This window comes from Phyllobates terribilis, unplaced genomic scaffold, assembly GCF_046119375.1.
Source record: "Phyllobates terribilis strain yellow unplaced genomic scaffold, ASM4611937v1 Scaffold_4__5_contigs__length_816908805, whole genome shotgun sequence".
In the NCBI taxonomy this organism is placed as follows: domain Eukaryota; kingdom Metazoa; phylum Chordata; class Amphibia; order Anura; family Dendrobatidae; genus Phyllobates; species Phyllobates terribilis.
In genome coordinates, this window is record NW_027362764.1 from 102,604,386 (window position 1) to 102,619,105 (window position 14,720).

A 14,720-nucleotide genomic window follows, 5' to 3' on the forward strand; every position below is an offset into this window, starting at 1 on the left:
ACCATCGCGGTGCGTGTAATGCGCTGGTCGGGCAGCGGACCATCGCGGTGCGTGTAATGCGCTGGTCGGGCAGCGGACCATCGAGGTGCGTGTAATGCGCTGGTCGGGCGGCGGACCATCGCGGTGCGTGTAATGCGCTGGTCGGGCGGCGGACCATCGCGGTGCGTGTAATGCGCTGGTCGGGCGGCGGACCATCGCGGTGCGTGTAACGCGCTGGTCGGGCAGCGGACCATCGCGGTGCGTGTAACGCGCTGGTCGGGCGGCGGACCATCGCGGTGCGTGTAACGCGCTGGTCGGGCGGCGGACCATCGCGGTGCGTGTAACGCGCTGGTCGGGCGGCGGACCATCGCGGTGCGTGTAACGCGCTGGTCGGGCGGCGGACCATCGCGGTGCGTGTAACGCGCTGGTCGGGCGGCGGACCATCGCGGTGCGTGTAACGCGCTGGTCGGGCGGCGGACCATCGCGGTGCGTGTAACGCGCTGGTCGGGCGGCGGACCATCGCGGTGCGTGTAACGCGCTGGTCGGGCGGCGGACCATCGCGGTGCGTGTAACGCGCTTGTCGGGCGGCGGACCATCGCGGTGCGTGTAACGCGCTGGTCGGGCAGCGGACCATCGCGGAGCGCTTAAGAGCTTGCTCTGTTCCCAGCAGATAATGGCTGTGTTATTCACCCATCTGACATCCGCTAATGGAGTGGAGCTCTGCCCGCAGCTATTAACCTGTTAAATGCCACTGCGATTCTCTGGCAGCGACATTTACAGAGCGCATCCTGCTGATTGCACTGTTCAGACTGACTGTGATCACTCTTCAGCACATACCTTCTGAGTGTCGGCATCTGACACGTTTATTTTAGCCCGTGCCCTACAAAAAGAATCACACAAAGAATCTCCACATAATCATCAAATCTGAAGAGACTAATAATCTCCATAGTCCATATAGTGGTGAACATTTGAGCCAGATGACAAATTGTCCAGGGGGGGTACAGACAGCAATTAGATCTGCAACCGCTCAGCTTCTCATCCCTTTAGGGGAACAGAAGACCCCCCTCTATTTCTGACAATTCGAGAGCACCTATCCTATCTAATTGGTAGAGGGCAGTAATAATATGAAGAAAAGTCAATGTATCACACCATTGGTGGTCAGTGTAAGTCCACAGGGGGAGGGAGAACAGAAGAAGCCGGTCATCTTTCCTTCTGCCGTACTGCTCTTTTTTCCCCAGGAAACCCGATGTTGATTTCATTGGTGCATCCGAATATTAATTTCTCAATAAACATACTTGTCTTATTTCAGGTTTACAGCTACTAGAGCTGCAGAGTAAACCCCAGGATGCTTCTTGTCTCCCTGCACTCAAAGTATCTGACATCGAGCCAACAATCCCACATACAGATCTGGATTTGGCCTATGCAGGTGAGCCCAGTGCATTATAAGTGAGTATATGCGACTGTCGTCTTATAGGTATATGAAATGCCCTCATCTCTTAGAACTTCATAGAATTCTAGAATGTTAGAGTTGGAGGGGACCTCCAGGGTCTTCGTGTCCAACCCTCTGCTCAATGCAGGAGTCACTAAACCATCTCCGACAGATGTCTGTCCAGCCTCTGTGTGAAGACTTCCATTGAAGGAGAACTCGCCACCTCTCGTGGTCGCCTGTTCCACTCATTGATCACCCTCACTGTCAAAACGTTTTTCTAATATCTAATCTGTATCTTCTCCCGTTCAGTATCATTTCATTTCTTCTCGTGTTTCCATGTGCAAATGAGAATAAAGGCCCCGTCACACTAAGCGATATCGCTAGCGAGATCGCTGCTGTGTCACGGTTTTGGTGACTCACCAGCGATGTCGCTATGTGTGACACTTTGCAACGATCAGGCCCCTGCTGTGAGGTCGCTGATCGTTGCAAAGTGTCCTGGACCATTTTTTGGTCGTTGGCCTCCCGCTGGCCAGCACACATCGCTGTGTGTGACCAGCGGGAGCAGCGATCAGGCTGGTAACTATGGTAAACAGCGGGTTACTAGGGGCACGCGCGCACTTAGTAACCCGCTGTTTACCATAGATACCACTCTGCTACGGTGAGCGGAGGCTCCAGCGCACCGTAGCAGAGTGGTATCCATGGTAAACAGCGGGTTACTAGGGGCACACGCGCACTTAGTAACCCGATATTTACCATAGTTACCAGCCTGCTCCTGCTTAAGCAGCAGGCTGGTAACGGGAGCAGGACATCGTGGAACGATTCTTTCCACGATATCGCTGCTCCCCTCATCGCTGGTGAGCCTGCCTGTTTGACAGCTCACCAGCGATGTATTAGCGATGCAGCAACGATCCCTGACAGGTCGTATCGTTGTCGGGATCGCTGCTGCATCGCTTAGTGTGACGGGGCCTTAAGGATGATCCCTCTGTACTGCGACAGTCCTTCAGATATTTGTAGACCGCTATTAAGTCTCCTCTTTGCCATCTTTTTTGCAAGCTATACATTCCCAGATCCTTTAACCGTTCCTTGTACAACATAGTTTGCAGTCCGCTCACCATCCTATTCGCTCTTCTCTGAACTTGCTCCAGTTTTTCTATGTCATTTTTAAAGTGTAGTGCCCAGAACTGCACACAGTATTCCAGATGAGGTCTGACCATCGTCAAATAATCTGTATTGTAACGTGCTGTATTTCAGGTGAGGTTCCAGTCCAGTATTGTGCTCAGCCAACAAACGGCATGGTATATTTCCGAGCAATCTCCAGCCTAAATCCTCTTCCCGAGGAGCTGAAGCCGTATGTGCCTCTGTTCTGCTCTGTAATAACAAAGTAAGTGTGGTGGGGTGTAACACCCTGATATGTTGTGTGTACTGTCAGAGGCCAGGAACCAATGCTGCACTATGAGGTCGGACCAAAAGCATGAGGCATGGAAAGCAGAAGGTCACACTTATCCCACCAGTTCCCCGCTGCTCTTGTTCTGGTGTCACATATATATATATATAACTATTTTATATCAAAGCTGAATCTGTTTTCCTGCACCCTGTGCAATAATTCAGTTTGGCGCCCCGTCCTATACACAGTTCAAGCAGCTTGAGTAATCATCATGTGACTGCTCATTTGCGAATTGCACATTTCCAGTCACGTGCCAACTAGCTGCTCTTCCTAATTCTTTCAATGTTCCACCAAAAACTACAGTCCCTGCTACTGTCGATCAGCCTGATATCTGCAATCACGGTCCATCAATAGAGCCGAAGAGCAGCCGACGCTTTGTCCACGTGACGTCAGCGGAAACCGCAGGGGCAGTCAGTGACCGCTCTGCGCCATCAGAGATCTGCGCTGGGCAAATCAGGCAGGTAGTTAGCAACTAATTGCCTGTTAATTTTTAGTGTGGTCCATACAACTAATATAGCACTGGATAACGCCCTTTATCTGGTTACACTGCACAATACTTTATTAGCATAGCCGTGTATTACATGTAATAAAGCTGAGCTAAAAAGCAGCCAAGGATCACAAAGGAAAATAAATAACAGTTTCTCATCCCCGTTGGGACATTTTCTTCCCCTAGAATGGCCGGTTACCTTAACTCTGGTTCATAATTAGAAACTGATAAGTGACCAGCGCCGCTCTGCTACATCTGCGTGCTTTACATAAGTGACTTTTGAAATGCATTTTTTTATGGTAAAAGCACAGATCTCTTTCCTGTGGCTTATTTTTAGTAACTTTCCTACTGATCTGCTTTGCCGTGTGATGACTGATGCAGTTATTTTCTGTAGGATGGGCTGCGGCGTCTATAGCTACCGAGAACAAGCACAACAGATGGAGCTGACGACAGGAGGGATGTCTGTGTGTCCGCACATTGTACCGGATGACTCTAACATGGACACTTATGAACAGGTGACCACGGGGACTTTACAATAACATTTTTCTTCTAATCCTATCTCTCATCAGTTATCCTTTATTCACCATAACAAGGCTGGGAGCTTTCACGTGATTGATCTGTTATGTACTTACTCCACCAGGGGGTGCTGTTTTCATCTCTCTGCTTGGACAGGAATCTGCCTGACATGATGCACCTGTGGAGTGAAATATTTAACAGGTATTTTAATCCTCTTTTTAGGTTGTTTTTGGTAGCAATTTCTCTGGAATATTATAAAGTGAATTTGCGGAGCATTATTTAATCCTGGAGAGCAGAGACCGCAGCTGTAATGTTATTTTTACATATATGATGTGCCAATCCTATTCTGCAATCTCTTATCTCTTCTCTGTATTGCGCTCAATTCTTTCTTTCCATTCGGTCAATCTAGACCATTATTGATTACTTTGTTCTTTTTAAACTGTAAACCTATGAACTGTGATTGATAATGACAAGTTTATTTTTCCCTCAGTCCCCGTTTCGATGATGAGGAACGGCTCCGAGTTTTGGTGAGGATGAGTGCACAGGAGATGTCCAACAGCATCCCCGAGTCTGGCCATACTTATGCTGCTATACGAGCAAGTCGTACGTTGACCCCGGCCGGAGAACTTCAGGAGCTCTTCAATGGCATGGACCAGGTAATGAAGTCCAACGACGACAGTCATTAAATATTGTCCTTTCTTATTGTTTTATGTCTGGGGTAAAAGTTTCATGGATTCAGCAGCACCTCTCTTGACTTCTGGCTTTTTTTTTTTTTTATATTGGCACATTATCATTTTCAGTATCTTCCATTCCAATAGGTCAGAATGATGAAAAGGACTGCCGACATGTCTGATTTGAGCCCGATACTACGGAAGATGTCACGTATACGGAAATTCTTACTACTGAGCGACAGCATAAGGTAAAGCTGTACGGTGCATTCATTTTTTTTTTTTTTACAAATATATATTTTAGGATATTTGTTAACCACATTTTTCAGTGTAGTGGTACAGAACTGGGGTCACTGCAGCTGTTCTCAAATTATAACTCCCAGCATTTCATGACTGTAACGTGACAGCCAGTGACTTATGGTACTTGCTGGGAGTTGTAGTTTCACAACTGCTGTAGCGCTCTTCCAAGCTCTGCCCTCTTGGAATACAGGATTTAGCTGCTGATTGGTCGCTCACATAGTACACTGGATCTGATTGGCCAAAGCTCTGACGGCAGCTCCATTCTTAGGCCACGGCCCGACTATCCGTATTTGGTCAGTATTCATAGTGTTCAGTGTGATGTGTTCATAGTTCACTAGGGGCCCAAACCCGGCACCATTGAAAGTAGAAAAAAAAAATCCATTTCAGCCCTCCTAGTGATTTTGGAAAATCCACTGCTTGTGTGATATCCCATTAGTATGTGCGAGTATTGTAGTAGCCCAAGGCATCATTCACATAAAACCCATGCACTGCAGATTTGCATGTGATAAATACAGTAAAAGCCGTAATAAATTTCACCTACACATTACAGAAATTTTCTCCCTGAAAATTAACCTGCTGTGCGATTTTTTCACACAGAAGTCATATTTTGCAGTATTTTTTTTTTTTATTTTTTTTTTTAAGCTGCAGATTGTGGATTGTCTGTCTGCAGCAAATCTGCAAATAAATGTGCAGGTACCTTAAGGCTATGTTCAGACACAGCTTTCTTTTCTACTGCTAAAACCTGCTATCTTGGCAGTAAAAACCTCTGCGTTCAACCCATGTTTTGCTGCGTCTTTGCAGAGTATGTTTTTTTTTCTTTTTTTTTTTGTTCGTTTTTTTTTTTCTTGTGTGTTGTGTACAGTACATGTTTAATCAAGTTTAGTTTTATTTGCCAAAAATGCAGCAAAACCTGTTTGCAGCATTTTTTGGACTTTCACATTGCTTTTTATGGGTGAAAAAACTGTGCAAAAACACTAAAGTTCTCAAATTTGGTCAGGAAAAGTGTGTGCTTGACATTTCTGAAATCTCATGGCTTTTGCTGGTACTGAAACAGTGCTTATTTGCATTAAAGGGAATCTGTCACCCCCCCCTCCCGGGACTTATCAGACCTCTAATATAGGCATACAGGTGATAGAAATGTAAATCTGTACCTTCCTGTATGCCCCATATTAGAGGCTTTGTTGCTGTGAAATGTCTTTTTACTCATACAAGTTTCTGATGAGTTCCCGTTCCGGGGCCCGGAAGAAATCCCACCTCCTGTGTGAATTATAATGTTTCCCCCCTCCCCTGCACTTCAGTGCCCTGTGATGTGCAGTTGTGGCGGCCAAATCCCGCACACTTCACTTTTTACAGAAGGCTCACTTGTACTATCAAAACTTGAAATGAGATTATCTATCTTTCTATCTATATATGTGATATAAGGCAGAAATAATGAGACATATCCATCTATTCTGTCTGATTCTCAGGCCATGCAAACTTAGACTAGATAGGTCAAAATTTGGCAGTTTTTGCTCTTTTTATTCCCACTGCTGTCCTGAATATTCCATTATTACAATAATTTTTTTTTTGGGGGAGGGGGTGGTGGGGGCCTTAAATCTGCCACGTGGTTCCAGAGATATGGGCCTTTTTATTTAGTGCAAACTTTATTTTCTTTACCAAGGGGTCATGGCTCACATTGTAATTATGCAGAACGGATTAAAGACACGCCTCTGCGGTATCACGTAAGCCACTTGAGCGCAAATACACACCTAAAAAAAAAAAAGAGGCCCATATCTCTGGAGCTGTAAGGATGGTTGAAAAGTTCTCTTACAATGCTCCGTTTAGCACTGTGCTTCATGCTGATGGATAAATCTGGCTTATATGAAGTCTCTCCGTTCTGCATTATTATCTCTAAGTGGCTTATTTTGTGTCCGAAATCTGCTTGCAAATTTTGAAACCTTTTTAGGAGGACAGTATTGCGTGTTTAGGCCGTGCCTCTTTTCAGCAGGCCATGGGCAAGGTGCAGAAAGTGTCAAAAACACGTAATATGATGACGGACATTAAAGACAGATTTTTGGTAGAAATTACTGGAGCATTTTGGTGCATTTATCTTGATGATGTGCTTCCACTCGTGTATACCAAGGACAACTGGAGGAACAAACATGGTGGGGATAGGTGGTGTCTGAGAGCAGTCAGGAGGGATATAAGTGATGAAATTACCTTGTTCCCAGGAAGTCAGAGACACACATGGCACTGGAGAGTTGGATTATGTTTTCTACTAGCTATTGAGCCATTCTTCGACCCGGGTGGCGAGCATTTTTATTGGTATATGGTCCCCCATCCTGTTCCCCCATCCTGTTATGTGTGCCCTTATCCCTATCCTGGTATGCATGGCACCCCTCATCCCCCAATCCTGGTATGCATGGCACCCCTCATCCCCCAATCCTGGTATTGCATGGCACCCCTCATCCCCCAATCCTGGTATTGCATGGCACCCCTCATCCCCCAATCCTGGTATTGCTGGCACCCCTCATCCCCCAATCCTGGTATTGCTGGCACCCCTCATCCCCCAATCCTGGTATTGCTGGCACCCCTCATCCCCCAATCCTGGTATTGCTGGCACCCCTCATTCCCCAATCCTGGTATTGCTGGCACCCCTCATCCCCCAATCCTGGTATTGCTGGCACCCCTCATCCCCCAATCCTGGTATGCATGGCACCCCTCATCCCCCAATCCTGGTATGCATGGCACCCCTCATCCCCCAATCCTGGTATTGCATGGCACCCCTCATCCCCCAATCCTGGTATTGCATGGCACCCCTCATCCCCCAATCCTGGTATTGCTGGCACCCCTCATCCCCCAATCCTGGTATGCATGGCACCCCTCATCCCCCAATCCTGGTATGCATGGCACCCCTCATCCCCCAATCCTGGTATTGCATGGCACCCCTCATCCCCCAATCCTGGTATTGCATGGCACCCCTCATCCCCCAATCCTGGTATTGCATGGCACCCCTCATCCCCCAATCCTGGTATTGCTGGCACCCCTCATCCCCCAATCCTGGTATTGCTGGCACCCCTCATCCCCCAATCCTGGTATTGCTGGCACCCCTCATCCCCCAATCCTGGTATTGCTGGCACCCCTCATCCCCCAATCCTGGTATTGCTGGCACCCCTCATCCCCCAATCCTGGTATTGCTGGCACCCCTCATCCCCCAATCCTGGTATTGCTGGCACCCCTCATCCCCCAATCCTGGTATTGCTGGCACCCCTCATCCCCCAATCCTGGTATTGCTGGCACCCCTCATCCCCCAATCCTGGTATTGCTGGCACCCCTCATCCCCCAATCCTGGTATTGCTGGCACCCCTCTTCCCCCAATCCTGGTTTTGCTGGCACCCCTCATCCCCCAATCCTGGTATTGCTGGCACCCCTCATCCCCCAATCCTGGTATTGCTGGCACCCCTCATCCCCCAATCCTGGTATTGCTGGCACCCCTCATCCCCCAATCCTGGTATTGCTGGCACCCCTCATCCCCCAATCCTGGTATTGCTGGCACCCCTCATCCCCCAATCCTGGTATTGCTGGCACCCCTCATCCCCCAATCCTGGTATTGCTGGCACCCCTCATCCCCCAATCCTGGTATTGCTGGCACCCCTCATCCCCCAATCCTGGTATTGCTGGCACCCCTCATCCCCCAATCCTGGTATTGCTGGCACCCCTCATCCCCCAATCCTGGTATTGCTGGCACCCCTCATCCCCCAATCCTGGTATTGCTGGCACCCCTCATCCCCCAATCCTGGTATTGCTGGCACCCCTCATCCCCCAATCCTGGTATTGCTGGCACCCCTCATCCCCCAATCCTGGTATTGCTGGCACCCCTCATCCCCCAATCCTGGTATTGCTGGCACCCCTCATCCCCCAATCCTGGTATTGCTGGCACCCCTCATCCCCCAATCCTGGTATTGCTGGCACCCCTCATCCCCCAATCCTGGTATTGCTGGCACCCCTCATCCCCCAATCCTGGTATTGCTGGCACCCCTCATCCCCCAATCCTGGTATGCGTGGTCCCCCTCATCCCCCATCCTGGTATGCGTGGTCCCCCTCATCCCCCAATCCTGGTATGCGTGGTCCCCCTCATCCCCCAATCCTGGTATGCGTGGTCCCCTCACCCCACCCACCCCAATCATGGAATGCGTGGTCCCCTCACCCCACCCCCCCCAATCATGGAATGCGTGGTCCCCTCACCCCCCCCCCCCAATCATGGTATGCGTGGCCCTCCTCATCCCCCAATCCTGGTATGCGTGGCCCTCCTCATCCCCCAATCCTGGTATGCGTGGCCCTCCTCATCCCCCAATCCTGGTATGCGTGGCCCTCCTCATCCCCCAATTCTGGAATGCGTGGCCCTCCTCAGCCCCCAAATTCTGGAGTGCGTGGCCCTCCTCAGCCCCCAAATTCTGGAGTGCGTGGCCCTCCTCAGCCCCCAAATTCTGGAGTGCGTGGCCCTCCTCAGCCCCCAAATTCTGGAGTGCGTGGCCCTCCTCAGCCCCCAAATTCTGGAGTGCGTGGCCCTCCTCAGCCCCCAAATTCTGGAGTGCGTGGCCCTCCTCAGCCCCCAAATTCTGGAGTGCGTGGCCCTCCTCAGCCCCCAAATTCTGGAGTGCGTGGCCCTCCTCAGCCCCCAAATTCTGGAGTGCGTGGCCCTCCTCAGCCCCCATACAAAAAAAAATAAACACTTCTACTCACCTTTCTTCCCTGTGCTCCAGCGCTGCAGCGTCCTGTTCTGCCGGAGCTCGGGGGAGGAGTGCGGCGCTGGAGCACCTCGCTGTCCGGTGCCATTTTGCTGAAGACACACTACAAATGTGTCTACAGTAAAATGGCACCGGATAGCGCTATGCGCATGCGCTGATTCCGACGCCTTCACTCCGCCCCAGGTCTCCGGCCAGAAGAGAGGCGCCGCGGCAACACCCCTCCTCATCTGTCTGGAGCCAGACTGCTCGTCTATAGAGGCTTCAGACAGAGACGCTTGGCCGGTTATATTATAGATATATATTTTCTATATTATTGCCTTAAAGGGGTTGTCCAGTACTTTTAAAAATATGCCAATGTGTTTTAATGATAAATAGAAGTTTCTTTCTAATTACCTCATGGTGCTGTTTCTGCCTGTGAGCGGCGCTGTCACTGGCCGCTCACAGGCAGCACGTGACCCCCCGCTGACGTCACGTCAAGTGAGGCGTGACTCAGCGCTGGGGTCCCCTTGGTGGCTGCTGGGTTGTGGGCACCCCGCCGGGGGTCACATGCTGCCTGTGTGCGGCCACCGATAGCGCCGCTCACAGGCAGAAACAGAACCAGGAGGTAATTAGAAAGAAGCTTCTATTTATTATTAAAACACATTGGCATATTTTTAAAAGTACTGGACCACCTCTTTAAGTGGTTATTCACATTTTTTGCTGATCAATGGAGGTCTAACCATTGGGACCCCACTGATCCTTAGAACAGGACTGGAGTAGTGGCCAGGCACATCCATACCCCTGCTCCAATCCTCTCTAAGACTGCAGAGATAGTCCAGCACAGTTCCACGGCACCGTGAGAGCAGTGTTCTGCAGTACCCCGGTGTCTCATCGCTTGGGGTCCCTGTGGCCTGACCCCTATAGATAAGAATAAGCTCATACAGTTGAATTTATGAGTGTCCGTATCGGTGTGACTTGATTGTGTCTCCTTTCCCACTAGGTGCTCTGTGAATGCCGCTCCTCAGCAGATGTCTGCCGCAGCAAAGGTGGTTGAACACTTTTTGGCTGGGATCCATCGGAATAAAAAGGAGCGCAAAGCAATCAGACCTCACATTGTTGAGGTAAAGCACAACGTCCAATACCAAAGTCCTCTTACCTCTTATTTTTACTTGATTTTTTTTTTTCATTTACTTTCTAAACTAGAGTTCTTGTGTATAGTAAAAAAAAACAAAAAAAAAAAACAACTTTAAGTTTAGGTTGGGTTATATAACTCTTGTGGCCTTGAATTTGAGAATCACTTTCTTACAGTTTCTGTATTATCAGGAGTCTAGGACTGTTAATGCATAATGACTACACAGCCTAAATGTATGGAGCACGAGGGCACAACTGGTGACACCACCCTCTGCCCACTCTCTACCTTTTGGCATAGATACCAACCTCAGCGCCTAATGTGAGCCCATTAATCTGGCTCCATCAGTCACCGGCAGAGGGAACAGGTTGGCGAACTCACAAAAGGCTCTGAGGTTGGTCCATACCATACGGCAGTGTATAATGATAATTTTATCGGTATGCCAAGCTGCAGGGGCACATGTAATGGATATTTAGGATCAGAGCTGTGGAGGTGGAGTCGGAGCCCATTTTGGTGGAGTCGATATAAAATGGACCGACTCCTAAAATATATAAGACATTGGGTACAGAAGTTCAATGCAGTTTGTGGGGAATATTTTTTCATAAGAATTTGGGAAAGTTATGAAATGTCCTATAAATGTCTGTCCTATTCCTGATCTAAGGGTCTAGACTTTTAGCTGAGATTATTCTGTGCTACAGTAAATTTATCACTTAAACATGAGCCATGTATGAGGGAGCCTGAGTCAGTGGCATGGAAATTGAAGAGTCGGAGGTTTGGCTTACCAACTCCACAGCCCTTAGGATATTAATTAGGAGGCACATAATGTGCTTAGTATTTTATTAGTGGGAAACCTGATGATAGGGGTTCCTTTTAAGCAAGTTTCTAAATAGTCTTCATTAAAAATAAATTGTTTTGCTGCTGTAGAGTCTGTGCAACCCTTCACATAGCTCACTGTCCTGCTTCAGAGAGAGAGAAGACATAGCCTGGCTAGATTTCTCTGCGTTTTCGTCCCCTTTCTCACGGTTAGATATAGGAGGTCATTAGATCAGATTGTGGTGAGGGGAGAGGATTTGGGGAGTTATATCAGGAAGACCAAATGACATAGCTGATAGTTTGCTAGTGAATATAGAAGACTAGAGAAAGTTGTGTGTAGGGGAAGGGAGTGAATTACACAGGACAGCAGAATCTGCATGGGGAGGAGAAAAAACACCTCTGCATCAGTGTCTATTAGCACATGAGAGGAAAAAATCTCATGGGTTGTAGAAGGGTAATCTGTCCAGGAATGAAGCTGTGTTTGTATATAAGAGATGGTGAAGACAGGAACACCCTTGGTACACACACACACACCTCACATCCAGCCTATATTACTGGGAAAACACCCCACAAGAAAAAAAATCTGAATCTAGGGGCAGGTTACAAATTCCATCAAGGGGTCTGAAAATGAATGAAGGAATAAACATTGCAGACTGAAGCTTAGTGTAACTTTTTAACTCAATGCAACAGTTAATTTTTCCAAGACAAGTGTCCATAGCCTCCTGTATACCTGATGTTTAAAGGGAACCTGTCACCTGATTCATGCTGCCCATGGTTTGAGCCAGGTATATAGTTCTCTGAAATGCTGCCGTGTTTCAAAAAGGGTATAGTTCAAGCGACCATAAACAGAGATGAGTGTCCAGTGCCGCTGCCGCCATCCTGTTTTTTTTTTGTTTTTTTTTCCCTGTGCCACTGTGGGTGATTGACTGGTACCTCCTTGAGCGAGAGACCCATCAATCACCTGTAACAGTGCTGGGAAAAGCCGGCCAGCGGCAGCACTGGACTTGTCTCCTCTCAGACTATGGTCCTTGGATCTTTAAACTATCGTTGAAGCAACAGCATTTCAGAGAAAAGTATACTTGGCTGCAATTATGCTGACAGTCTCTGATTCATGCTGCTTGTGGTTTGGACAGCATGAATCAGGTGAACGGTTCCTTTTTAACTTGCAGGTTTCTGATATCAATTTATATATTTATTTTACTCCATCACATTTCACAGCACTTTACAGACCTTACCATCACTGTTCCCAACGGGGCTCAAAATCTAGATTCCCTGTCAATATGTATTTGGAGTGTAGGAGGAAATCGGAGAACCCAGAGAAAACCCACACAAACACGGGGAGGACATACAAACTTGGTCTTTGCCCTTGGTGGGATTTGAACCCTCCCCAGCACTGCAAAGCAACAATGTTAACCACTGAGCCACCGTGCTGTCCAATTATGCTAATGCCATAATGCAGCAATATGATTGTTTGGGATGTTTGGTTTTAATACATTTGATCTAATTTAAAAATTGTCACATTTGATTTTTAGAAATCTTTAAATCCTTTGGTTGGACAAGATGGTTCACACAAAAGCTCCAGAAAGTTAATTCATGTAAGTTGCTAATTTACCATGATACATCGCCTCTTACAGCTTGGATTGTATATATGATAAGATGCAATCTTAGAGGGGCAGATTTATTTCTGTGTTCGGCAGAACCAGATGCTACTTTTTCCGACCTGTCTTAATGTGTTGGTGTAGGGTGGCAGGGCAGGTGTGCTACCAGTTTATCAAGTTTTTCTACCATGTTTTTTGGTGAACAACCACAAGTCTGAACTGGTGTTAGCAGCCTGCGCCAATATAGTGTGTTCTCTGTGGATGAATTTGTCACGTACTGAATATAGTGAGAGACTATCATGTTTTGGAAAGGAGCGGTGCACTCGTTCGGACCGGTGGCATTGGTTGCGCTGCTGGACAGATCGGTGCGCTCTCCTGTGCTGCAAGCAGAAGCCGTTTTACCTCTACAACAGCAGAGGAGCAAAGTGACAGGAGCGCTTACAAGTTCTTTAGATAAGGGCTTGTATGTGCCGTGCTGCGCTCCTTACTTAGTATGCCTGTGACTTCTGAGAGATTGCATTGGCGGCCGGCAACGATCGCTCCGCTCTTGAAAAGAGGGGATTTTTAATAACAAGTATATTGCAAAATTGCTTCTTTTTATAAGCAGGTTGCAATTTTAACAATTTCTAACATTGAGAAAACCTTTTTAGTCTTTCAGGTGTCTGATTACTGTTACATTGGTTTTATTATGGGAGATTTCAGAAAAGAGCAGAACAACAAATGTTTGCTTTTAGAAGAACTATAAACTTACAAAAATGCATTTACCATTGGCACTGAAGTCTGTATGTTAAAACCATAAATACATCATAACATAAGGCGCTTGTTTTCACAGGACCCAACTTTCAAGCCCTGTCAGATGAAGACACACTTTTCCCTGCCCTTTCCAGTTAATTATATTGGTGAATGTATAAGGACTGTGCCTTACACACATGATGACTATGCCAGGTAAAATTAGTATCTTGTGAGAATATACCAGCTCTAAATTGTATATGTGCACTTTATATTTTTGTGATATCTTGTCACGGGAAGTCTATGCTGAGCGTTTGTGTGGCCACCCTGTGGTAGTGATGTGAATTACAACCTGTCAAGGGTTTTGTTAGCTTGTTACAAAATTTAAGTTTTTGGTTCCGGAGAAATTTTAAATCCTTAACCGAAAAAAAAAAAGAGGGGTAAACCCATCTGTATGTTATGTTATATCTGACTGCTTGGATTGAAATTGTCTAAGTTTTCAGTTTTGTTTCCATTTAGCCTCCGTTTACTTGCGAAAGTAATGACCGCAAAATTCCTCCATGGGGAAATCCGGGAAAAAGGAGGCGCCTACGGAGGAGGGGCCAGGTTGAGTTTTGATGGAGTTTTCACATTTTACTCCTATCGGTAAGAATAAGAAATGACTTCATGAAAACTCAGCTGTAATAAATTGGATGGAGAGTCTCATGTTCGCTCATTTTACAGAGATCCCAATTCAGTCTCCACACTGTCCACATTTGCGAAGGCCGTAGACTGGGCCAAGTCTGGGAAGTTTACTGGACAGGACCTTGACGAAGCCAAATTGTCAGTATTCTCAGCTGTGGATTCTCCCGTTGCTCCGTCTGATAAAGGTACGTGTAGGACTTTATGCCAACCGTAAAAGCAGGTTATGTTTTGCTCTTTT

At 47.4% G+C, this 14,720-nt stretch overlaps 1 protein-coding gene across 1 annotated transcript in view; it reads left to right on the forward strand.

Annotated features, from left to right (window-relative positions):
* The window catches only part of PITRM1 (pitrilysin metallopeptidase 1), a 66,335-nt gene that overhangs the window by 42,960 nt on the left and 8,655 nt on the right, over window positions 1-14,720 (forward strand). Inside the window, exons 12-22 of the mRNA XM_073676519.1 lie at window positions 1,289-1,405; window positions 2,660-2,789; window positions 3,734-3,854; window positions 3,980-4,056; window positions 4,346-4,511; window positions 4,674-4,774; window positions 10,530-10,650; window positions 13,004-13,066; window positions 13,902-14,014; window positions 14,318-14,443; window positions 14,522-14,667. Of these exons, the coding sequence (XP_073532620.1) occupies window positions 1,289-1,405; window positions 2,660-2,789; window positions 3,734-3,854; window positions 3,980-4,056; window positions 4,346-4,511; window positions 4,674-4,774; window positions 10,530-10,650; window positions 13,004-13,066; window positions 13,902-14,014; window positions 14,318-14,443; window positions 14,522-14,667 (1,281 nt within the window). The remainder of the gene's footprint in view (window positions 1-1,288; window positions 1,406-2,659; window positions 2,790-3,733; window positions 3,855-3,979; window positions 4,057-4,345; window positions 4,512-4,673; window positions 4,775-10,529; window positions 10,651-13,003; window positions 13,067-13,901; window positions 14,015-14,317; window positions 14,444-14,521; window positions 14,668-14,720) is intronic.